Source organism: Bubalus bubalis, chromosome 14 (genome assembly GCF_019923935.1).
Source record: "Bubalus bubalis isolate 160015118507 breed Murrah chromosome 14, NDDB_SH_1, whole genome shotgun sequence".
In the NCBI taxonomy this organism is placed as follows: domain Eukaryota; kingdom Metazoa; phylum Chordata; class Mammalia; order Artiodactyla; family Bovidae; genus Bubalus; species Bubalus bubalis.
This window is the reverse complement of record NC_059170.1, coordinates 57,148,814-57,175,204: the sequence shown is the minus strand read 5'-3', so window position 1 is coordinate 57,175,204 and position 26,391 is coordinate 57,148,814. Positions and strand designations below refer to the sequence as shown.

Here is a 26,391-nt window from a genome sequence, read left to right as displayed (position 1 = left end):
TTCTCAGCATCTACTCATCTAGTAGCCACATGCTGGAGGCTGATAAGAGAGCAGTCCCTGGTCCCGGAGATAAGCTTTGTGTTGACTTTTGTCTCTGCTCTCCCCATTGCCTACCTTTATCTTGTTTTGTCCAGGCTGGCCTGAGAGTCTGTCACATCCCCAGGCTTCAGACAGGTGTCCAGTAAGTGACGGACGCGTTTTAATAAGAAGCTGTTTCCAGAATTGTTAATCTTGCAGGATTTTGGCTGCAAAACAACATCACAGATTTATAGATAGGCTTATGTGGAGCAGGACAGGGAAATGGAAGTCTAATGAGATCTTTACAATCACATTTTAAATAATAGCCTCAGGAGTGTTGGGGTGTCAACCCCTTTAGAGAGTTTTAGAGAAATCCAGAAGTTAATTAGATAAGGCTGACTGAGGGACTGATCAATCCGTTGAATTTACCTTCATGTATCTTGTGGACAAGACAGGGATGTTGGCTATATTTAGCTTTATTTTTAATTGCAACTGTGAAGGATCTCTGTTGTGTAGAATCAAATATTTGGACAGAAAAGAATAGACAAGAATTACATTTGTTCATTACATTTGTTCATACCAGCTTTAGACAGTCATCGCCTTTTGAATTCAGGGTAAATCACTCAACAGAGTGTCCTATTTTCTCATTTTTGCCTTGTCTTCTCTGATCATCAGCCATTTGTCACTGATATTATATGGATGTTGGCCTGCCTGGCAGATGTCATAGTATATGACTGATTCCCAGCACAATTTAATGGAAAAGGGTTTTTTAGCAGCACAAGTGTAAACAAGAAGTGGTCTATTTTTGAGTAGCTTGGGATGGCCCCAGCATTTGAATCTGCAAATATATTGAAAGAATGCTAGAAAATAAACTAGTATCCACACTGCAAACCAAATTTATTATCTTTTTATAGGGCATGGTTAAAGAAAGATCTTTAGCATGTGTTCTAAGAAATATCACAACACCAAACAGTCTGTCTTGTTAAAGGAAATTCTCCTTTGCTGTGTGTGTGTGTGTGTGTGTGTGTGTGTGTGTGAGATGGGTTTCTGAGTATGGATTTCGTATTACTGAAGGCTCTTTCAAGATTCTTCATCTAGAGAAATCATGGATTTCAGAGGCATTCATTTTCACTGGACTCACCTTGATTCTGGTGTTCCATCTAATTCAGGACATCCAAGGTATTTCAATCAACTTTCTACCGGACTGGATATGGTTGGATTAGCAGCGGACTGGCTGACATCAACAGCAAACACTAACATGTAAGTAGCTAAATATGTTTTTGTGTAATCCAGGATAATTATTAATGACATTTCATAATATTTATTCTACCTCTTAAGTAAAAAAAGAAATCTCTCTTTTTTTTTAAGTAGCCCCTAAAATAGTGAGACAAACTTCAGAAGAGTATGGGTATTCACTCTTGCTTAAAAGAAAATAGTCCTGATCTCTTTTTCACACAATCAAAGTTATGCATCATGTTTTAAATACAAAAAGATACTTTGGGGGCATACTGGATGTATTATTGCATGTAATATGAGAGAGAAATGGTACTAGATGTTGTCTTTTAGATAGTGTTATAATGTTACCCTGCAATGTATTTATTCACTATGATAAATGACCCTTGTGCATGAAGCCAATCATTGAAGCTCTTGACTTATGAATGTAGGAAACAGAGCAAACCTTTTTTGTCTGCTTAACGCTATACTTGTAACATTTGTGAAAGTAGGATTTGAACAAGGAAACTGTTCTGTAGATATTGCCATGATGAATTATTCCGTTGAGTGACAGACATAAAATGTGGCCATTACGATGTTTCAGGTTCACCTATGAAATTGCTCCAGTATTTGTACTTTTGGAATATGTCACGCTAAAGAAAATGAGAGAAATCATCGGCTGGCCTGGGGGCTCTGGCGATGGGATATTTTCTCCTGGTATATGATATTTTAATCTTTCTTCATATTTTTCTTCTGGTTTGTCATGCCTTATTATGAACATCAGTTCAGTTCAGTCACTCAGTCATGTCCGACTCTTTGCAACCCCGTGGACTGCAGAAAGCCAGGCTTCATGTCCATTACTAACTCCCGGAGCTTGCTTAAACTCGTGACCATTGAGTCGGTGATGTCATCCAACCATCTCATCTCCTGTTGTCCCCTTCCCCTCCTGCCTTCAATGTTTCCCAGCATCAGGGTCTATTCTAATGAGTTGGTTCTTCGCATCAGGTGCCCAAAGTATTGGAGCTTCAGCTTCAGCATCAGTCCTTCCAATGAATATTCAGGATTGATTTCCTTTACAATGGACTGACTGGACCTCCTTGCAGTCCAAGGGACTCTCAAGAGTCTTCTCCAACACCACAGCTCAAAAACATCAACTCTTCAGTGTTCAGCTTTCACTTTATTATGAACATAGGAATGATTAAATATCTAGCCTGTGTTTCTGCTTAGGTTAAATAGACCAGGAGTCTCCAGCCTTTTTGGCACCAGGGACCAGTTTTGTGGAGGACAATTTTTCCATGCACCCTTCATGGGGGATGGTTTGGGGATGATTCAAGCACATCACATTTATTGTGCACTTTATTTCTATTATTATTATGTCAGCTCCACCTCAGATCATCAGGCATTAGATCCCGGACATTGGGATTAAGTACATGTGACCACTGACCATGCATCCAAGTCAACTACCCCAGGCTTGAATATTATTTTTTTGTGTGTTTAGAAAGAGGATAATCAGCAATGATATTAACCCAGTACTTCTACTGCGATCCTACATACAGGATGCATGGATTGTGTGGAACAAAGGAATAGAGATTTCTAATAAGCAAATTAGGGAATAAGGTATTGTACTTTCCCAAGCATCAGTGAAAGGAGAAGGGTACCCTCACTGAATAAAGCATTCTCTGATTGAGGGAAAATAACAGGTACAGTTTACTTAACAGAGCCTCCGTACACCATCCCTTTCAAGGAACAAGCAGGGAAGCTGATTCACACAATTCTTAAGTAGGACAGAAAGTGCCTGGAAGACCGTTTCTTAGTGCTAAAAGAAAAGGGTGATGATTTCTTTCAGAGGTTTCCCATTCTTTTTTTTTTTTTTTCTTTATGATGTCATTTAGTCCTTCCCACTCTGCCTTTGAATCACCAGCCATTGCATTCTAAGCTCCATTATATATACTTCTTCCAGCCACAAAAGTCAGCCTGGGACAGAAAGTCCTGCTTTGGGTTCCCGGTCTGTGTGTGTGACCTTGGTTTGACACAGAGAAGAACTAGAAGCTGGGAAGGCAGTGGGAAGAGAGAGAGCCACTGACCTGTGGAAAAGAAACCTGGTGCACAGACCGTCACCTCCTCAGCAGCAGTAGAGGGGGATCATCAGAATGGGCGTCACTGGCCCTGGAGCTTGGGACCCGGAGACTTGGCCCTGCTGGGGAGGCCAGAGCCACACCTGCCGTCGTGTCAGGCAGAGCAAAGGCTAAGTCGTGGTTCCTCTTTAGCAAATCTGCAAAGGCAGGGGGATCACAAAGGAGAGAGAAAATGAAATGAAAAGACAGAAAAGACATGATGATGAGTAACAGTGGCCTCAAGGCCAAGTCTTAAATTCAGCAACTTTATCTACATATAGCTATCTATAAATAGCTCAGATCAGCTATTTCATTTTCTGTTTTTAAAGAGATAGTATGTTTTCAGGTGCTGAAGGGAAAATGTGTTAGTTAAATGAAAGGGAAAATTTGCCTTAAAAAAAAAATCATGGTACACCAGCTGTGATGAAAATTTTATGCTAGTTTCAATTTGTAGGGAACTTAATATTTAGTGCCCTTGGAAAACCATCCCTGACTGAGGGAAGTTTGTTAGCATTAACTGGAACTGATGTTTTAAGGTGTTTTCATGAGGAACTAGGTGAAGTTCAGAGATGAATGTCGTTTCTACCTTTATTCTGCCTACTCTTGTACGAGTGGCTGTGTGACTGAGCTGTCCCCAGGGAGCCAGGAGCTCCTCTGTGTTCATGGTTCCCAGTAATGGGAAGAGAACAGCTGCTCCCGTGGACCTGGAAAAGTTGACTAAGTGGAGTTGGACCAGGCCTAACCTACCTGGCTGGTCTTGGAACACACCTGTCCCAGAAAATATACATCCAGAAAAAGACTTCTCTTTGGCAGTTCTGCTAAGCCAGGTATGGCCTAAGGGCTGCCACCCCCATCAATGATGGGGAATGATCAGGTAGAGAAGACTTAAGCTCAATCCTGAGACTCCTTCCTTGGATCCTGAAGATCCATGAGCTCTGAGTTCCCAAGATGGAAGCCAAAGATGCCAAGCTACAGGGTAAGGAAGACACTGGAAAATCAGGAGGGAACTGAAGAAAATGTCATTAGCAACCTGTTTCTGCTCTGCTTTCTACAATGCATTACAGAGAGGAAATGGACCATAGCATCCTCAGTTGCTAATAGATGGCTTTCTGGGTAGGATCCAGCCTTATTCCTGGGAGAAAGGGTCTATGACTTAAGGGGTGAACATAGGGGAAATCATACATCTATGTGCTTGAGATCTGACAGTCCCATTGCCTGGAACTAGACATGGAGAGTTAGGTCCATGGCTTGAATACTCAGCTCAGCCAAATTTCTCTACACCTCCATCTATAACATCCAGTGGCATCATGCTTCATGGAAAGTTCTTTGAAACGGACCAAAAAAAAATATATGCAGCCTAATGGTTGAGAGTCATGTTTTATTTGGTGGAAATTTTTAGGACTTAAGCCTAGGAGGCAGCATCTCAAAGTAACCCTCCTCTGAGGAGTCAAGGGGAGGAGCCAGGATATACAGAAGTTTTGCAATGAAGCGCTGGTAGTCTGAATGTCCAAAGATGATTGTTAATTAAAGGAAGCCAGCTATTCCAAATTAAGGAATTTAGTGCTTTTCTATGAATGGGAAGATACAAGAGTTTGGACTCACTGAAATCATTCCTTTCATATGCATCTCAGTCATCTGGAGCCAGTATCCTGGGTTTTCACATCCTGACCTTCCTTGGGGCAGATCACAGATCACAGGTATTCTTCTTCCTGAGTGCCCTTGAGGCTCACCAGCTCACATTGGAGGGCTGCAGTCACTGATGATTGTGATATCCTTGTTTATGGACATGGCAGGAAATACTCCATTCCTCAGAGAATTTCAGAAGAAATCTGTTTATGGGATGTCACCTTCACCTGGGAGTCAGAGGGAATTGGAGAATGCCACTGCTCAGCACGTCCTGAAGGACTGAGGGGGAGAAGGGAAAGCTTGGCCTAGTCACAAACCTGTTCCTGTCTAATAGGATTCTCAGAATGTTTAGGGCTTGTTGTTGCATCCTTTCTTGGAAGATTTCTGGGAAATAAGAGCACGTAGGGCTTATGCATCTGCCCTCTTGCCTGTGTTACACAGTGTAGTCTGCTCTGTCCAGAGACCCAGAAGCCTCTTTATCCCTCCTGGGGCTGCCAAACCTTTAAATGGAGAATGACTGAGCTGTGAGATGAAGAGTGGGAAGCTGCACCCTGGATCATTGTCCTGGGAGGCCCACTTTCTTTGTGTCCTTTTTCTCCCGTTTTCTTTCCTTTTTCTTCCTCCCTCCTTTCTTCCCAGCCTCTTTGAAAATAACAAGGGCAGCAATTCTTAATGGGGATTTATTTTGTCCCCAGGGGATATTTGGCAATGTCCAGAGATATTTTTGGTTGTCACAATTTATTTGGGAGTGGGGAGCATGTAAGGCTCATGACATCTGGTGGGTAGAGGGTAGGGATGCCCAGGAAAGCCCCATCACATGGAACTGTCCAGCCCGAAAGCTGGTACCATGCCCGGCAGCATCCTACCCAGTCAGCCTTTTAGACAAGGTGTCAGCTCAGAGCCGGCCTGACCTGGATTCTATTTATCCCATGTCTCTAGGGTCCAGAAGCAGTAGGAATTGCCCTCATTCTGACTGATGATAGAGCCAGGCTTTAGGTGATGCCTGCTCTGTGCCAGGTTGCCTGCTCGCGTCAGACCCCAGGGCTCACTAGGCAGAGATCATCACCATACCTGGGCCATCCAGCTTGGTACAGAGAACCCTCCTGCTCCACAGCCACCTGAAGGGAAAGGAACTGAGAGAACTCACATGATGGCAGAGCCCAGGCGTCCCCACTTTGGGTTGGGGAGGGGGGGTCATTGTGTTTCACTCCTCATCATGTTCTCACAACTCCCACATCAGCATATTCATTTGCTTTCACAACTTTCTGTCTTCTATCTGGTTAACAAAAATCCTAAACTATCCAACAATCCTGGGGAGAAGCTCACTTTTCTTTGCTTGTCAAATGAGACTACTTATAAGACACTAATTCTATGGTATGAAATCCTTGACAGTCTTAGGATGGCACATGAAAAGTAGTTCAACATGGATTTAACATTCCCCTTGTGTGTCTTCCTAATTATGAAATTGTAGCCATTAAAATTATATTGCAATGATGTCATTAAGAGGGAAGAGCCATCTGAGGGGAATTAACAGATGAGTATGATGAGATGGGCTTGGATGTTTATCATTCTATAAGGATTGTTAACAGTCCACGATATTAATAGCAACTGATTTTTTTCAGCTCAGATAAAAGGCACTGCATGAGCTGAAATGAAATGTCCTCTCCATGAGGACATACGAAGGATTTTCACAAATCTAATGCTGAATGACGTACTCTTAAGCTGAGAAGGAAGTCAACTTTTTAAGTTCTTAAAAGCCTTTTCAAATGGCTCCTAGTAAGAGCAGAGTCCACTGCAGTTCACACCCCGCCCCACCACCCCCAAGCCCCCAGAGACAGACGTAGACTTGGAGGGCTGGGATCCATCCTGGGGTTGGGCCGAATACTCCTTTGGACCCTCTCAGCAATGCCTTTGAATTTGAGGATTCAATTCAAAGCACAGCCAGTAAGACGGTTTTCTCCTGTGTCCAAGGAGGACTCTAGGTCAGTGGAATTAATGTTGCTTGCTTGTGACATAATGTTAACGATGACTAGAAAAGGTAACTGTTGTTGCTCTGCCCTCTAGGTGGCGCTATATCCAACATGTACGCCATGCTGATTGCGCGCTTTAAGATGTTCCCGGAAGTCAAGGAGAAAGGGATGGCTGCGGTCCCCAGGCTCATTGCCTTCACGTCTGAGCATGTAGGTGTTCAGCGTCCTTTCCAAGTTTAAGGTTATATTCCGTAAAACCTGGGTTGAAGGAGTGGTATTTGGAAATACTTTACCCCACGATTTCTCTTTCCAGAAGATGCTTCTTGGGAGAGGATGAAGGGGAGAGATCAGGTGGGTGGTACAGTGCAGGGAGCTCCTTTCTCTTTGAAATTCAGGAAGATGCTCAAAGTGAAAGCAATTTGCTTTCAACCCACAGTCCTATACTTTGTAATAAGGTTATGTGTTGGGGAAACAGGAGGAGGAGAGAGGGCAGAGTAACTGAACTCATATGGATCATCAGTGCTTTGCAGTACAGAACTCAAAACTGCCAAGATACAGGCTTTCTGTTAGAAAATTCTGACCAGATATTCTACCCTCTTGGTTCCTTGGAAGCCAGTGAATACAATTCACAACCACTCCACTATAAATGGAATTAAAGGAAATTAAGGATTTATTTTAATACATTATCCTTAGCATCTTGTGTTCAGTCATGTTTTAGCATGTTGAATGCCCTTCCTCAATTTATAGGCATCAAATTTAGCAGAGAAGAGGACAGCCTGAAGTCACCTGATGTTTTCTTTTCCTATTGCTGGTGGAACAAATTACCACAAAATTTGTGGCTTAAAACCACATGAATTCAGTATCTTACAGTTCTGGAGGCCAGAAATCTGTAGTGGGTCAGGTAGGGCTGCGTTCCTTCTGAAGACTGTAGGAGAGAATCCATTTCCTTGCCTTCAGAATTTCCAGAGGCTGCCTGCCTGCCTTGGGTCATGGCCACTTCTTCCATCTTCAAAAGCGGCAACAGCAGATCCTCAAATCCCCCGCCCCTAACCCCAGCCTCTGCTGCCATCACTCCACCTCCTTCTCTAGCTCTGACTCTCCTGTTTTCCTCTTTCTCTTGTGATTATACTTTGATAACACAGGATAATCTTTCATCTCAAGATCCTTCATTTAATCACATCTTCAAAGTCCCCATTGCCGTGTAAAGCTACTTATTCACAGATTTAAGGGATTAGCATATGGTCATCTTTATGGAGGAGCACAGTACTCAGCCCACAAAGCCTGATTCCCCACCACGACATAGCTCTCATTTCTCAGCTTCTCCGAGGGCAGAAAACCAGAATGCAGTTTGTCTTCCAGTGACTGTTTCCCTAAAGTGAATTTGGATCCCTCAGTAGTTACATGTTACTGTATTCTCAGGCTCAAAACACCCAGGTGATCTTATATGGGAGTCTTCCTCTTTGGGTTTCCTTGCCGTTTCCACATCTGAAATGAGGTTGACCTGTTAGCATGTTCATTGTGCTCTCTGGTTTCTGCACAAGTTTCTTGGGCTTAGGTTAGATGTAAGTTCATTTAACATTGCTCATAAGTTCAGTCATGTGACCTGAGGATAATTTAATATACCTTAGTTCCTCGATATTGCCAACTTGGGGTCTCTCTCTTCTCCATTTTCCAAGGAAAGAAAGGTGATTTAGAAAGAAATGATTCTACAACAGCCATTCAATTCTTCACCTCCTTCTGGTATTTCTATCTGTGCACATAATTATGGAGCAAGATTTGAAAATTATGAACCTAAAATACCAATTGTCTCTAACTCAATAATTATTTTGACAGATAAGCTAATTCTTCTAATGTGCAAGACCTTGTATCTTATTGTTATTGACCATTTCTAACTTCCAATAGATACATGTTCATTTAATTCAAAAGCAACCTTGTGGGCCAGGCAGAACAGGGGTTGTTCTCAGCATTATTTTTTTAATGAAGAGGGTATAGTTAGCTAGAGAGATAGAGCCAGGATTAAATAAATTTCCTGACTCCCAGACCAGTGAGGGCCCTGCCCAAACCACCAGCATAGAAACTAGATTAAAAAATACAACAACAGTTTTATAAACTACAGCTCATTGATTGCTTTACATTTTATACCTTCCCAAGTCAGATTTCCACCAAGAGCTTTTTTCTTAACATGAGGCGATGCTAAACAGTTTCTTCTCCATCCCTCCCCAGCCTAAAATATCTTTCATGATACCCATAGGTTGGGCTGAAAGGGACTTTTAGAGCTTGATTTAAAGAACTCCAGTGTCTCCTGGAGCACTTGATCCAAACTGTTCTGGACATTTGTTGTTGTTCAGTTGCTAAGTTGTGTCTGACTCTTTGTGACCCCATAACTGCAGCAAGCCAGGCTTCCTGTCCTTCGCTGTCTCCCAGAGTTTGCTCAAACTCATGCTCAGATGGTAAAGAGTCTGCCTGCAAGGCAGGAGTCCTGGGTTCGATCCCTCAGTCGGGAAGTTCCCCTGGAGAAGGGAATGGGTACCCACTCCAGTATTTTTGCCTGGAGAATTCCATGGAGAGAGGAGCCTGGTAAGAGTTGAACCCAACTGAGAGAATAACACTTTGACATTCTGGACATATGAGCCCTTGAAAGTGAGTCCTGCCCTTGAAACTTCAAGTTAAGGGGTAGCATAACCCCCATGTCTAGCTGCCTCTGGGCTCCAGACCTCAGGGCCATTCCATCCCATTCATCCTTTTGTACTGCTCCTTCCAACTTCAGGCCATGCCAGATCTTTCCTTAGTCTTAATGGATTTTGCAATCATTGTCTCAACCAGCTCCAGAAATAGACCTTCACAGGCTGAAGAAAGAAAATTACCAAATCAGGTCTCAGCATACCCTTTCCACAAGCTAGTTTCCATCTCTGCATGGAGGTTTCTTTCCTGAATCCCTTGACCTGCAGGGAGACTGGAGGGGGCGTGGGGCGGGGTGCTGTGTGGGTCAGGTGGGGAAAGGGGTGGCCAGTGGCTGAGGCATGAACTGCCTCCATTATTGTCTCTTGTTATGCTCCTAGAGAATTCCCAAGTCACAGGACTTTGGGAGAATGAAATGAGAGTCAAACACTTTCATCAGTGCCTGGGATATAAGAAGTGAAGTCGCTCAGTCATGTCCGACTCTTTGCGATGTGACCCCATGGACTGTAGCCCACCAGGCTCCTCCATCCATGGAATTTTCTAGGCAAGAGTACTGGAGTGGGTTGCCATTTCCTTCTCCAGGGGATCTTCCCGACCCAGGGATCGAACCTGGGTCTCCTGCATTGCGGGCAGACGCTTTACCGTCTGAGCAACCAGGGAATTGCAATGGGATGTAGGAAGCTCTACATAAATATTCAGTTCATTTCAGTCGCTCAGTTGTGTCCAACTCTTTGTGACCCCATGAATTGCAGCCCGCCAGGCCTTCCTGTCCATCACCAACTCCCAGAGTTCACTCAAACTCACGTCCATCGAGTCGGTGAAGCCATCCAGCCACCTCATCCTCTGTCGTCCCCTTTTCCTCCTGCCCCCAATTCCTCCCAGCATCAGAGTCTTTTCCAATGAGTCAACTCTTCGCATGAGGTGGCCAAAGAACTGGAGTTTCAGCTTTAGCATCATTCCTTCCAAAGAACACCCAGGGCTGATCTCCTTCAGAATGGACTGGTTGGATTTCCTTGCAGTCCAAGGGACTCTCAAGAGTCTTCTCCAACACCACAGTTCAAAAGCATCAATTCTTTGGCGCTCAGCTTTCTTCACAGTCCAACTCTCGCATCCATACATGACCACAGGAAAAACCATAGCCTTGACTAGACAAACCTTTGTTGGCAAAGTAATGTCTCTGCTTTTCAATATGCTATCTAGGTTGGCCATAACATAAATAAAGGTAACTTGAAAAAAACCACCAGCACCTTGTTTTATGGATGAAGAAGTCAGGCCCCAGAGATGGAAGATATTTTTCCCAAGCTTTCACACCCAGGCAATGGCAGCATCTGCTCTAGAGCCTCAGTTTTCTAACAATTCTAGCACTGTGCTTTTGGCTCCTAGGCTGGCTGAACAGAGAGCCACACTAGCTGGCTGTTCTACATTCACTGGAAGCAGCTTTCATCACATCCTATTTTCTTCATGTTGGTTATTCTGACATTAATATAATTTCTTGATCTATTGAACTGACCTGGTTACTGTCCTTTCTTCTGTTCTGAGCAGGGAGTTGATAACTGGACATGGTTAGTGCCATAGAGATGAAAATGGGATTGAGAAACTGCTATCCTCCAGCATCCAGAGAGAAACTTCACATGTTCATAAGGCAGAGGGTCATCTGTTGTTTTCTAGAAGACACTCCACTCCCTCTCTGCCATGTTCTGCAAAGCTACCCATCACTTCTCTGGCCACAAAAACAGACTAGAACTTTCCCTAGCTGATGAGGAGGGCAAGCTGGTTTTGTTTGTTCAAAACAAACTGTTCTTGAAATTCGCCTAAGATTAAAGCAAACAAATAGTATGGCGATAAACCACTGAGTTGAAACGAGATAGTGTTAAGTTATGAGTTGGGAGTTTCAAGATTATTTTTCTCTGAAATATAGAATCACAAAATTGGAAATGATCTTAAAGATTATCTGGTTTCTTATTCATCCTTTGCTGGAATCTCATCAAACTCAGTGACAGAAGAGCCCAGAAAAAATTAACCTGATGAATTTTAGGTCCTTTCTTGAAAGCAGGTTTAGAGGGAAGCTAAGATCTCAGCTTGGTAATTCATCTCTCTCTCTCTAAATCTTTTGAAAGTCCCAACCATGAGCTTAATTCCAAATTCCTCTTATTTCCTCATGTGACACAAGCTCTTCCAGAAATAGCTTCAATGAAGCAGCATAATCACATCTAGGAAAAATGTTCCTTATAATCACAGCAGACGCTGAGATCTTTCAGATAAATCACCATAACTAACTCATTCCACTTGTCACATGCCAGGTCCAGGGCAGGTCTCTGTCTCCTGGAATCATCACCGGTGTTCTGCAGAGACCCCTCATGACCTCAGCCCACTTCCATGGGGCTGATGATTCTCATAATTGCTTTAGAAAGATGATTTTCAGATAGCAATACTTTTTGACAGGGTTTCAATGACAATAGATGTCTTTTGTGTTAAAAAATGAATGGCATATTGAAGTAATTGTTTGGCTCTGTAAAATTCAATTTAAATTTTAGAAAGAATGTAATTCTAAATTATTCAATGTGTATGAATAATAAGGCTATAACAACTTCTTGTTGACAACAAACTATCCATATGTTCCTTAACAACTTATTCTTTTAATCTAATAATAATGTAAGTCCTCTAACAAAAGTAATGATAATAAAGAATTGGGGAAATATAAAAGCAAAACCAAAAAATGAATGGTGACCTGGGCAGCTTGAAAAAAGCTCCCATGTTATGCTCCTCATTAGGCAGAAACACTGACTGACCTTTCAGTATGTGAACTAGTGAACCAAATTTAGGTCACTCGGCACCCCCTGCTCCACCTCTGTGTTCCTCCCTCCTTTTCCTCATAGGGTGCTTGTCACCCCTGTGCTATCTTCTCCTCTACCCAATCCCCTCAAAACCTCCTCTTCAGAAAGAACCTGAGAGTCATGTCAGTTCAGTTCAGCCGCTCAATCATGTCCGACTCTTTGCGACCCCATGGACTGCAGCATGCCAGGCTTCCCTGTCCATCATGTAAATGATTGTAAAATCTAAGTGTTGCCTCTCATGGGGGCATTTTCACTGCAATAGGAGAGGCAGAATGAGGCAGAAAAGCAGAAATCCAGCCATTGGGCATTGAGATGTTTTCTTTATTCCTTCCTCTACTCACTCAGTGCCGCTGGATGCCAGACGCTGGGGAGACAGGGGTGGAACAGAACAGACCCAGTGTCGGCTCTCAAGGAGCCAGCACTGTGCTGTCAGAGAGGAGAAGAGGATGGTGACCCCTCCCGGTGCCCCTGAGTCACATTCCTCATCTGATGGGTGACTCTCCCTTGCTCCAAGTGCCAGGTCAGGAGTCACTGGATAGACCTGTTTTTCTTCAGGTTAGTGGATAAAGCTCATAAGCTTTGGGGTGGACTAGAAATGACGACAGGGCCTGCTCTACCCCTCCCAGGAGATTACTTAGCTCATTTCTTCCTCATCTGTAAAACGAAGATTACAATACCCAGTTCATGTAGTTGTTGGGAAGACGAGATGGGCTAATACAGTGCCTGGCCTTTAGTAAACACGCCACCAATGTCAACCAACACTGCTCTTGTAACCAGCCACCCACTGATGTCCCTATAGGTAGAGAGCTGAGCGCCTCCGGGGGGTAAGGTGAGGGCATATCTGGGGGTCAGTTATTTTCTTAAGATGGATAATGGCACCTCCCCCAAAATACTTCCCTGGTGGTTTAGATGGTAAAGAATCTGCCTGCAATGTGGGAGACCTCAGTTCAATCCCAGGGTTGGGAAGATACCCTGGAGAAGGGAAAGGCAACTCACTCTAGTATTCATGTCTGGAGAATCCAAGACAGAGGATCCTGGAGGGCTATGGTCCATGGTGTTGAAAAGAGTCAGACATGATTGACTAACACTTTTACTTTCCCCCCAAACACCAAGCAATACTCAAGTAGTCACAGCTTTAAGATAGTTTGGATTCTCTGTTGTTGCTTGTATGATTTGGAGAGGTGTTTTTTTTTTTCCCCACATGTTCCAATTTGTCATATGCTTATTTTATAATGTAAAGTGAATTGACATTAGTTTTGTTTGAAGGTTTCGAAATTCTGCTCAAGTTACTCAGGGATATCTGAGGGTGATATTACATTAGGTGATATAGGCTGGAGAATTGGAAGGACCACAGTTTTGTGAGCATCTATCAATGCTGGGCGACCTGTGGGCCCTTCCCATTCAATACCTATGCTTCTCACACCAACTCTCAAGAATTCATCCTTGCAGCCAAACAAATGATGACTCAATGAGAGACTAACTTGCCTAACTAGAGCCAGGTCGTTTTATCTCAAGGAACTGCTTTCTTTTTTTTTTTTCCTTTCTTTTTTTTTTTATTGAAGTATAGTTGATTTGCAATTAGATAGTTGTTGTGTTGATTTCTGCTGTACAGAAAAGCAATTCAGTTATGCGCATATATACATTGTTTTTCATTTCCTTTTCCATTACGGTTTATCATAGGATATTGAATAGTTCCCTGTGCTATACAATAGGACCTGTTGTTTATCCATTCCTATATATTAATCATTTGCATCTACCAGTTCCAAGCTCCCAATCCATCCCTCCCCACCTTTTCTCTGTGTCTGTGAATCTGTTTCTGTTTCATAGATAACTTCACTTGTGTCATATTTTCGACTCCACATATAAGGGACATCATATGGTATTTGTCTTTCTCTGTCTGACTTACTTCACTTAGTATGATAATCTCTAGTTTCATCCATGTTGCTGCAAATGGCATTATTTCATTCTTTTTTATGGCTAATGTTCTGTTATATACATATGTACCACATCTTCTTTATCCATTCATCTGTTGATGGACATTTAGGTTCTTTCCATGCCAGATGACCTCTTTTCATTACACATTTTCATTCCACTCTTCTCAGGATCCTAAAATCAGGGAAATAATTGCTTTCATGTGGCTGGATACATGCTTGGGGCTGGTGTTCACGTTTGTCACCACACACCACCGTTGGGTCTACTTAATCCTGGTACATGCCATTCATTTCTTTTAAAACATACTTAAGGGCACAGACTCGCAGTGGGATAACCTTATAGCTTTGAGTGCAAATAATAAGGTGGCAGCTGTACAGAAATGCCTCGTGTGCAGATCATGTCACCTCTGACTCACATGGAGTCTCTAAGAACATGGTGGGAGATCCCCTCCCCTCCACCAAATTGTGATAATCACTAACCAGTGAGCTTGTACTCTGGGCTCCCACAGTACAAGCTCCTTTGTCCATCAGATGCTTTCCAAAACTGGGTGCTCTTTTAGTCCATTTGATGAGCAGAATCAGGAGCAAGAGCGACCAGCTTGTCTGAGATGGTATAGGAGGCAAACGAGGGGGGTCAGGAAGGGGTGTGGAGTAGCAGGAGGACAGGGAAGGACTGCTGGTTCATTAACTGGCGGTGGGGGCAGGGGCTCCAGGGCAAGAGGAAGGGCTGAAGGAGCAGATTCCAGCTCAGTCATAGGCTAGGCTGGGCTTCAGGGTTTCCTTGCTGGGCATCTGTGACGTGTAAGGATGCATAATCCATCCACCTCTGTTCTGTGTGCCCACACACACACACACAGACCCCATTCACTCCTCTCACAAATGGAAAGGCTATATTGGTAATAAAGGATCAAATCCAAGGATGAGTGGTAGACCTTCCAGCTGAGAGGTAAAGCTCTCTCTAGATACCTGCTTCCCAAGCTCCTCAGCCTTCAGGATGCTGTGCTCTGCTCTGGTTTATCAACAAGAGGTTCTGTTCAACATGGTGCCAAAGAGTAAAGATGTTTCTCCTGGTATTCTCACAGGCTCAGGGCATCCTGCCATTTAAGCTGTCCTTACTGTTTCTTCCTCACTAGGTAGCCTCTTTTTTTTTCCCTCTCAAGTTCCTTCTCTCTTAGGTCACTGGCTACTTGTGGATGATGTTGTTGTTGTTTAGTGCAAAGTCGTATCTCTTTTGCAACCCCATGGGCTGTAGCATGCTAGGCTCCTCTGTCCATGGGATTTCCCAGGCAAGAATCCTGGAGTGGGTTGCCATTTTTCCTTCTCCTGGTATCTTCCCAACCCAGGGATTGAACTTGTGTCTCCTGCATTGGCAAGTGGATTCTTTACACCTGAGTCACCAGGAAAGTCCCCTATTTGTAGATAGCATTTAGCTATTTCCCTGTTCCCTCTCCTGAAAATGGAAGTGGACTTAGTGTTTGGTACCCAACTTTCTTTTTCATGCCTTTGTTCCCCCTCTTGAAGCTTCCTATTTCGGTGTGTGTTTTTCCTTTAAATGTGTGGCATTCGGTACAGTGATCAATGATCCTCGGTAATTGCCCCTCACTTGAGAATGCCCATTCTTCCTCATTAAAGACCAGACAAGGCTACTTCCTCTCATTGACCGGTGCATCAGATCTCTTATTTATCCTCAGTGTGCTATTTAGCTGTTTAGTGCTGTCAAAGTTCAGGAGAGGAAAAAAAAACCCCAGAAACCAGTGAATCACTGATAGTATAGTTTATGGTGCTACTACTAAGTCGTGTCAGACTCTTTGCGACCCCATGGATTGTAGTCCACCAGGCTTCCTAGTCCGTGGGATTTCCCAGGCAAGAATGCTGGAGTGGATTGCCCTTTCCTTCTCCAGGGGATCTTCCCAACCTGGGGATAGAACCCGCATCTTCTGCATTGGCAAGCAATTCTTCACCAGTGAGTCACTTGGGAAACCCAAAAGTTTATTGTACACACACCAATAAGACACCTTGCAAAGCACGAGCAACGAGGCTCAGAGATTGTTGTTACAGAGCAGCTTATATAATGTGGAGGCACTGACGGTTGATTCCTCACAGCGCTTGGTTGCAATATTAAAATTTTCTGAAGTGAAAGGGAGTTGGTTCATGGTTCCCACCTATAAATGGGGGAAAGTGAAAAGTGAAAGTCACTCAGTCATGTCCGACTCTTTGCGACCCCATGGGCTATAGCCTGCCAGGCTCCTCTGTCTATTGAATTCTCCAGGCCAGAATACTGAAGTGGGTAGCCTTTCTCTTCTCCAGGGGATCTTTCCAATCCAGGATCGAACCCAGGTCTCTCACATTGCTTGTGGATTCTTCACCGTCTGAGCCACCAGGGAAGCCCAAAGAATAGTGGAGTGGGTAGCCGTTCCCTTCTCCAGTGGATTTCCTGACCCAGGAACCGAATTGGGGTCTCCTGCATTGCAGGCAGATTCTTTACCAGCTGAGCTACCAGAGAAGCCCCTATAAATGGGGAGAATGATTTAAGTCTCCTGATTTTCAGAGGCATCCTTGAAAAGAGACCCGTCAAGTGAGCCTCACTTGTCTTGCAAAATCAGATAAATTGAGCTTTGCTTGTCTGACTACCCTGGTTTTGTCTGCTCAGGGACTTTTCAAGTCTCTGTTTGTGTTGGGTTTTAACAGTGCTTACAAGCTTATTCACTGAGGGGCCTAATTTGGGGTGTGTGTGCTTGCTCAGCAGGGCAGCTGGCACCTCCATTTTGTGCCTCCCAGGTAGGAACAGACTTAGTGCCATTTTCCCCTGGGTGTCTTCTTTGGGGGTCACCCAGGGATCCAGTAACTATGTAAGAGAGAACATTTCTTTTCTTTTTTTTTTTTGGTGGGGAAGCCGTGCTTCTTTCCAAATACAACGAAACTTTCTTAGTTCCCAGGTATCTTGTTAATGGTTGTCCACGTTGTCTTCCTGAGGTTGTAAAATTAACTAGGGACTCCTCATCACTACTCTTAACTTCACTGGGCTTTTTAAAACTCCTCTATTCAGCACCTCATTTACTGGTTTTTAGTATTTGCTGCTGTTATAAATGTGATTTCTTCTTGCTTATTAGCCACACCCCCTAGAAGTATGTGTGTTAGCAGTTCCTAGGCTGCACATTTGAGAATTCGGAGAAGTCCAAAGCATACATTGGAGGAGAACACACTCTGGAGCCATCATTTAAAATTCAAGGCAGCCACCCTTTGCAGATGTAAATTGAGGAAGCAGCTCTCCTTTTGGACAGCTTAATGACCTGTATTTAATAGTAGGAGGCTGCTCGCAGATGCAGTACAGCTGGGCAAGGTTGGATCCTCGCTGCTCTTCAGAATGCACAGTGATTACAGCCATTGAAATGATTCAGATTCTTAGCCAGAATCCATAACCAAAATCACAAAGATTCCACTCATCAGGGTGGCCTTTCCACTTGCACTGTTTGCCCAAGCCAGTGACTGATGCCTCCATCCTGATCACACCCTGGGCTGGATGGTCATCTCCACCACAAATAGACCCTCCAATGAGATTGGGATGAAAAAGTGCTGGGTTTCAGGCCAACTTCTCTTCCTTGAGGGCACATAATTTCACTGGATTTGAAAAAAAGTGAATGTAATCTGAGTAGCAAAATGTAAGTCTGGGAACCGTACAATACACAGCTGCTGGAGGCAGTGGCTGTGTTCTGATGCCTTGTGTGTGAGATTGGCATGGATTACTGTGTGTTGTTTACTCATTCAGTCGTGTCCAGTTCTTTTGCAACTCCATGGACTATAGCCCTCCAGGCTCCTTTGTCCATGGGATTTTTCAGGCAAGAATACTAGAATGGGTTGCCATTTCATTCCTAGAGGATCTTCCTAACCTAGGGATTGAACCTGTGTCTCTGGCTTGGCCGGTGGATTCTTTACCACTAAACCACCTAGCAGGTTTTTTTTTGTTTTTTTTTTTAAATAATTTCCAGGATCTTGTTATCTTCATTCAAAAGCCCAAGTGAATTCAAAACAACAAAATCCAAACAATCCCCTTCAAAAATGGGCAAAGAGCCTGTATAGACGTTTCTCCAAAGAAATGTACCAATGGCCAGTAAGTCCATGAAATGATGTTTGACATGACTAATGATTAGGTAAATAAGAAGCAAAATCATAATGAAGTATCACCCCACACCTATCAGAATGACTGTTACCAGAAAACAGAAAACAACAACCATTGCCAAGGGTGTGGAGACTCTGGGACCATTGTGTACTGCCAGTGAGAAAGGAAAATGCCGCTGCTGAGGAAACAGTATGGCAGTTCCTCAGAAGCAGAATTACCTTATGATCCAGCATTTCCACTTCTGGGTATATACCCAAAAGAGTGAAAAGCAAAACTCAAGGAGATAATTGTCCATCCGTGTTCATAGCAGCCTTATTCACAAGGCCAAAGGGTGGAAGCAACGCAAGTGTTTATTGACAGATGAATGAAAAACTAAAGTGTTGTGTGTACATAAGATGAATATGCAACGTGCGCTCAGTTTTCAGTTGTGTCTGACTCTTTGTGGCCCCGTGGACCGTAGCCCACCAGGTTCCTCTGTCCATGGGACTTTCCATGCAAGAGTATTGGAGTGGGTTGTCATTTCCTACCCCAGGAGATCTTCCCAATCCAGGGATCAAACCCGCATCTCTTGCTCTTCTTGCATTGGAGGCAGATTCTTTACCACTGCGCCACCTTGGAAGTCTAAAATGAATGTGATTTGACATTAAAAAGGAAGGAAATTCTGACACATGCTACAACATGGATGAACCTTGAGGGTATTATGCTAATGAAATAAGCCAGTCACATACAAAAAATAATTACCCTATGGTTCCCCTGACATGAGGTATTAAAGTAGTCAAATTCATCGAGATAGAAAGTAGAATGGTAAGAGCAAGCCCTCCAGGAGACTGTGATGTATCCCGCAGTTTGGGAACCACTGCTGGCGAGAAGGGTGGACCATCCAGCGTGAAGGAGCCTCTGTTCTCCTGTGCTGTGCGTGTTCAGGTCAAGTTGAGTGCTGCTCACTAAGGGGGCTCCATTGGCAAATAAATGTAAGAAACATAGCAAAACAGATCTACCTTGGATATCTGCTGCATGTGTTTTCCTATCAAAGGCTCTGACAAGTCCTGTACTAGGGAGATTTAATTCAGCTTGTTTAACCGGAAAAAGTGAAAAGTGGACGTGTTAAAGTCGCTCAGTTGTATCCAGCTCTTTGTGACGCTGTGGATTGTAGCCTGCCAGGTTCCTCTGTCCATGAGATTTCTCAGGCAAGAATACTGGAGTGGGTTGCCATGCCCTTCTCCAGGGGATCTTCCTGACCCAGGGATGAACTTGGGTCCCCTGCATTGCAGGCAGATTCTTTACCATCTGAGCCAGCCACCAGGGATGCTTCCACAAATTCTTGAATGAAGAATACATTATCACTGTGGTGATACCTGATAGTCTTTTTGCTAGGAGTCTTCAAAAAATGGGGAGCTGCTGTTTAATGGATACAGAGTGTCCGTCTTTGCAAGATGATAAAGAGCTCAGGAGATAGATGGTAGTGATGGTTGCTCAACAATGTGAATATATTTAATGCCATTGGCCTAGAGACTTAAAATAGTTAAGATGATAAATTTCATGTTATGTGCCTTTCACCACAATTGAAAAAAAAAAAAGGTTAAATGAAGGATTCCATCTTTTCTCAGCAATTCAGGCTTTGAAGGGACATGTCAGAAATAAAAAAGAAAAACAGCCAAGGAAAAGGATCTTGACTTTATTTGCAACTAATTACAAACGTGGTTTCTTTTACAGAGCCATTTTTCTCTCAAGAAGGGAGCTGCAGCCTTGGGCATTGGAACAGACAGTGTGATTCTGATTAAATGTGATGAAAGGTGAGCATGAATCTGCAACCCTTGTTGGTTAGCAGTTTGCAGTTTGTATACATACGCCTTAAAAGTCTGAAAACAGGTGATGACCTGTAGGGCACAAACCTGCCTCCTTGCCAGCTGCTGGTCTTCTCTGTTTCTTTTTCCCTCTTGCTTGGAGTCCTGGGACGTGGTTCCTCAATGACGCAGAGGCATTCACAGCCTTTGACTGAATCCACACCTTTGCTAAATCAACCAGAATTTTCTGTACTGAGAAGGTGCAGAAGGACATTTATCATCTGGGCACTTAAGCAGCAGCCAACGGGTTGAGAACTGATTTATGGAGGTGTCATTCCTCCAGGCACCACAGATTGTGTGAACTTGATGGAGTAATTACAGGAGGGGGACAGTTTAGGGAGCAGAAGGTAAATAATGCCTCCAGCAACTCATCAGCTCAGAGCCTGAGCCAAAGAGCTCTCTTAGGAAAACTCCCTGTCTTAATCTGGTACCCAAACTTTGTAGGTACTCTGGATAAAGGTGAGGTTAAAATGTAAGAAAAATAAATTTAGTCTTAAAAGGATTGAATAAGAAATTCCACTAAATTAAAAGGAAGCCACTCAATTCACCATTTATTTATTCATATGAATTTATTAGAGAGATATTTATGATCACTTACCATGTTACTAGGTTCTAGAAAAGCATAAGGCATAATCCTAGTTCCCTGGCTGTATATGACCCAAGTAGAGAGAGGGCCTGTGGGCAGAAGGAGGGTGGGCTGACCTGGGGAGGAGCAGTGGAGATGAAGCACTGGAATTGACAGGAATTACTGACTGACCTGGGGGAGGGTGTGTGCAAGTTGACAGGTGAGAGGAGAGGGAACACCAGGCTTCCCAGCTAAGTCCATGCAGTGCTATTCCCTAAGCCAGGAACCATCCCCCCACCACCCCGAAGTGGAGATACTGAGTTTGTAGAGCTTATGAGACGTCCAAGTGAGGGTGTCAGGGTAGCCACCGAAAGCATCAGCCTGGATGTCAGAAGATGTGTGATGGGAGCCGTGCAGAGTGGGCCTGGGCGAGAGTCAGGGGAACCCACGTGTCGGGGACAGGCAGAGCAGAGCAGCTGCCATGCAGTCTGAGGAGGGCCAGCCAGAGCTGTTGGAGGAGAATCAGGACCCAGGGCTGTGAGAGTGGTTCTGAAAGTGGTTGAAAGCTGAAAGGATTAGTCACTCAGTCATGTCCAACTCGTTGTGACCCCATGGACTGTAGCCCACCAGGCTCCGCTGTCTATGGAATTCTCCAGGCAAGAATACTGGAGTGGGTTGCGTTTCCTTCTCCAGGGGATCTTCCCGACCCAGGGATTGAACCTAGGTCTCCTGTATTGCAGGCAGATTACCATTTGAGCCACCAGGGAAGCCTGTGGAGTGGGTGCAGCATCAGATGCCACCAAGAGATGAAATGAGGGTCAACAGCTGCCTCTCAGCTTTCCTTATAAGAAGGTGGCTGATGAGTTTGGCAGGAGCAGTTTCAATAGAGGGTTGAGACTGGAAAGCAGTTTGCAGTGGGTTCAAGGGTAAGCGGAGAGGAGGAAATGGAGAAAAAAGCCAGATGTTTCCAGAGGTTGAGCCATGAAGGGGAGGAAGCAGGGTGGAAGCTGGACAGAATCCAGCGTGGTTTGGTTTGGGTTGTTTTGAGGAATGGGGCTTAAAGAAAAGAAACTGAAAGAAAATGGAAGTCGCTCAGTTGTGCCTGACTCTTTGCGACCCCATGGACTGTAGCCCGCCAGGCTCCTCTGTCCATGGGATTCTCCAGGCAAAAATACTGGAGTGGTTTGCCATCCCTTCTCCAGGGGATCTTCCTGACCCAGGGATTGAACCCAGATCTCCCACATTGGGGGCAGATTCTTTACTGTTTGAGCTACCCAGGAAGCCCAAGGGGGCTTAAAACATATTTAACTGCGCAGGGAAGAGTCTGCTAGAGATGAAGTGTGAATTATATGGGAAAAAAATGGAAAAAATAGCCGAGGTTTAATTTCCTCTGAGTTCCTTATTCTTTTGGCTGAAATTATGTAGGAACTGCCTCTGAAGAGCTCACAAGCAATCTGAAATCATCTTACATTATAAAACAGGAAGGAGACAGAGAGGAGAAAGCAGGAGTAGTGATGGAAGGGCAGGGGAAAGATTTAGAGAGGAGGACTGGCGAGGAGGGGAAAGGGCCAGCTGCTAGTAGATTTCAGTTCAGATACCCTCAGCATTAGAAAGGTTCTTAGACATTTACTCAGACAGCTTTTTTTTTTAACTTTGTAGTTTTTTGAATAATTTCAACCAAAGAAAAATTGCAACGATAGTAACAAGAACTCTCACATACTCTACACCCAAATTCACCAGTCATTAGCATTCTGATATGCTTGCTTAACCATTCTGTTTCTTTCTGTGGATGGAATTTAATATTAATATTATGTATTGAACATAATGAATATTACAGTATTGTTTAGTTGCTAAAGCATATCCTACGCTTTGCAACCCCATGGACAGTCGCCTGCCAGGCTCCTCGCTCCAGTGGGATTTCCCAGGCAAGAATACGGAGTGGGTTGCCATTTCCTTTTCCAGGGCATCTTCCCGACCTAGGGATAAGACCCATGTCTCCTGCATTGGCAGGTGGATTCTTTACCACTGAGCCACCAGGAAATCATTACAATATTACATACATTAATGTATGTATATTATAGATATAATTTTTTCTGAATCACTTGAGAATTCCTTGCAGACATCGTTCCCCTTTACCCATTAATGTGTCAGTGTGTATTTTTGTTTGTTTGTTGGCCATGGCGTGCAGCACGTGGGATCTTATTTCCCTGACCGGGGATCGAACCCATGACTCCTTCTGTGGAAGCAGAGTTTTAACAACCGGATCAACAGGGAAGTCTAATTCAATGTGCATTTTTTTTTATAACAAAGATACTAATTTACCTAATCGTAGTCCAGTTACCAAAATCAGGAAACTTGACATTGATGCAGACTAATCTTTAATCTATCCGCCTTATTCAGATTTCATCAATTGTCCCAATCCTATCCTTTCAGTTCAGTTCAGTCACTCAGTTGTGTCCAACTCTTTGCCACCCCATGGACTGCAGCATGCCAGGCATTGCTGTCCTTCACCATCTCCCAGAGTTTGTGCAAACTCATGTCCATCGAGTCAGTGATGCCATCCAACTATCTCATCCTCTATTGTCCCCTTAGAGCTATTTTTTTTCCCTGTCCAGGTTCACAGGTGACACTTAGTTTTCACCTTTTTAGTCCCCTTTAATCTGGAACTTGTCCTCATCCTTCCATTGTTTATCATGACATTGATATTTTGATGAGTGTAGATCATTTATTTTGCAGAATATTTCTTAATTTGGGTTTATTTGACATTTCCTTATGATTAGATTCAGGCAATGCATTTTGGGCAGGAATTCCAGAAAGGTCTCTCCACTGTAAAATGACTGTTTTCTACTTTGTAGTTAATAAATATTTGTAGGGGATGCTTTGAGACTATATATAAATAGTATGTCCCTCCTAAAACATTCATTCACTAGTTTAGCATCCATTGATGATGCTAAAGGAAGGAAGAATTTCCTTTTTCTCTCTTTTTCTGTCTCTCTTGTTCTTTCTCTGTCTGTCTGTCTGTCTCTATTATATGTTATCAGTATGGACTTTCAGGTACTTTTAGAAGTTAATTCTCTCCAGCATTCTCTTCCACTTTCTTTGATTTCTCCATTTCTTGCTCCTCCCTTCAGGGTTCCCTTTAACTTACCTAAATTATTAGCAAATTGCTATTGAACCTCACAGGAAATGTGTCTGACCAATATACATGATGCCCTGTTGGCCTTGGACCAGAAGAGTCGTCAACCTTCCAGCCCCCTTGTAACACAGTAATAAGTCTCTTGTAGAGTTGACCTGTGGAGAAGGCAATGGCAACCCACTCCAGTACTCTTGCCTGGAGAATCCCAGGGACGCGGGAGCCTGGTGGGCTGCCGTCTATGGGGTCGCACCGAGTCAGACACGACTGAAGCGACTTAGCAGCAGCAGCAGAGTTGACCTGAGGGGCAGAGCTCAGGAGTAAGGCACAGTGCAGTGACTGCTTCTAAAACTGGTAGTTCCTGGTCACTGCTGGAGGCCGTTGCTATTAACAGTGGGTGGAATATTAGGCAGTTTCTAATGGGAAGGATCACAGATGCTTTATTTTTTGCACACAAATCTCTGTGAACAGAGCCAAGCTCTCAGCTCTTAGGCTGATAGAATTATTATAGTTCACCAGGGTCAATGGGCAGAGTCACCAAAGACTCAAGCACCCGATTTGTGACCTGCCCAGAGCATCACACTCCCCAGTAATGGGCTCCTTAGGGTAAGATCGTTTTCCCCTTCACAGCCATGGGAAGATAACCATGAATCTGTATAGCACAGTGTAATCTGTGTCATTTGTTTCTTTCCACAAAGAGAAGATTCTTCCTGCTGATGGCTCTAGCTGGCAGTGTGGGATTTTGCTCAGGCAACTTCATCAAGCTTTCTGACCCAACAGCATCATATGGATTAAAAAATTTTTTTTAATTTATTGAGATAGCCTTGGTTTATCATAGTTATAAAAATATCATGTGTACAACATAAGGTTTTGACTTCTGTATACCTAATGAGAGCATCATATGAATTTTTTAATACTTATTTTTCATGCTTAGGTTTTTTTAACCCATTCTGACACATTTTGCTTTTTAAATTAAAAAAAAAAATTTATTTGGCCACTCTGCACGGCATGTGGAATCTTAGTTACCCAACCAGGGCGCAAACCTGTGCGCCCTGCAGTGGACACGTGGAGTCTTAACCACTACATGGCTAGGGAAGTCTCCATCATATACATTTTTTAAAGACTATCAAAATCAAGAATCTCCATGTAAAACTGCCTCATCCAAAGCAGCAGTCTGGTTCAACAGTCCTCCCTTTTAATGGCAGTTTTTTTCTTAAACACTGGCACCTAACAGAGAATAGCACCGCAGAGTATCAGCCACTGTTTCACTGGGTGCTTAGAGGCTGCTGCATACCTAAAGGTAAAAGATATACATTTTGCTATGGAAATACTTCTAAACCAGGCATACAGGATGCAACAGCTGCCATCTAAAGCTTCCCTGCATGAAAAGATGCTTGTCTGGAAAAGCTAGGGCTGCCAGAGAGCTTCTAATCCTCGGAGGAGCCTGTTGGGGAGTTTGGAGGCTCTCTTCCACCTCACAGCATGTGGGCAGATGGGGATGCACAAAGTCATGGCCAGACTTCCTTCTGCTAGCTGCCCTATGTCTGTGATGGCTCAAAAGCCTGGGTCCTGTGAAAAATGCCTGGCTAGTATGTTACACAATTATGGAAATACCTGCCAGGATAAAACTTCCATTTCTAAAGCAACGTTTCTCAACGTGGACCTAGGTCTGCCTGTGCCACAATCTCCTTGTTAGAAATGCGGATTGCTATGCATGTTTGTTTACTTGTTATTGTTTGTCTCCTCTGTTAGGATGTAAGCCCTGAGAGTAGAAACTGGGCTGTTTACCCTGGTGCCCCAGCACCCCTAATAGCGTTTGGCACATAGTGAGTCTTCAGTAAATATTTGTAGAATGAATTAATTCCAGGGCCCTATCACTGACCTTCTGAATCAAAGTCCCTAAGATCAGGGCCAAGGAATATGCATTTTGAAAACATACATCATGATTTTTATGCATGCGAAATTTTACAAAGTCATCCAATTCTAAGATCACTGCAAAGGTGAAAAGTTTTGTCTACAGAGTCTCCCATACTAGCTTTCTGATCAGTCACCAAGATAAAGTGAGTATATTAATATCCTGGGGTGAAACGTTTGCCTTCTAGTCACATACCTCCCACAAATGTCCATCTGCCGCCTGCAGCGTGCCAGGCTCTGGGTTCCAGGTGGACAAAGCAAATACAGGTTTGAAGGCTGGATGCCTGGAGAAGTCTGGAGCCTATCTGTTAAGGGAAAACCCAGAGCTTTCCACTCTGTGAGAAGCAAACACTTGGACTTGATGACTTGACAAGGCTGTCCCTTCTCCCTGCCTTCATGTGGAAATGGGACAGAGTGTATGTTCATTGGGCTTC

At 43.7% G+C, this 26,391-nt stretch overlaps 1 protein-coding gene across 1 annotated transcript in view; it reads left to right on the top strand.

Annotated features, from left to right (window-relative positions):
* Positions 1-26,391, top strand: part of GAD2 (glutamate decarboxylase 2) — a 65,893-nt gene that overhangs the window by 6,630 nt on the left and 32,872 nt on the right. Inside the window, exons 5-8 of the mRNA XM_006058373.4 lie at positions 1,188-1,278; positions 1,835-1,947; positions 7,035-7,150; positions 20,215-20,294. Of these exons, the coding sequence (XP_006058435.1) occupies positions 1,188-1,278; positions 1,835-1,947; positions 7,035-7,150; positions 20,215-20,294 (400 nt within the window). The remainder of the gene's footprint in view (positions 1-1,187; positions 1,279-1,834; positions 1,948-7,034; positions 7,151-20,214; positions 20,295-26,391) is intronic.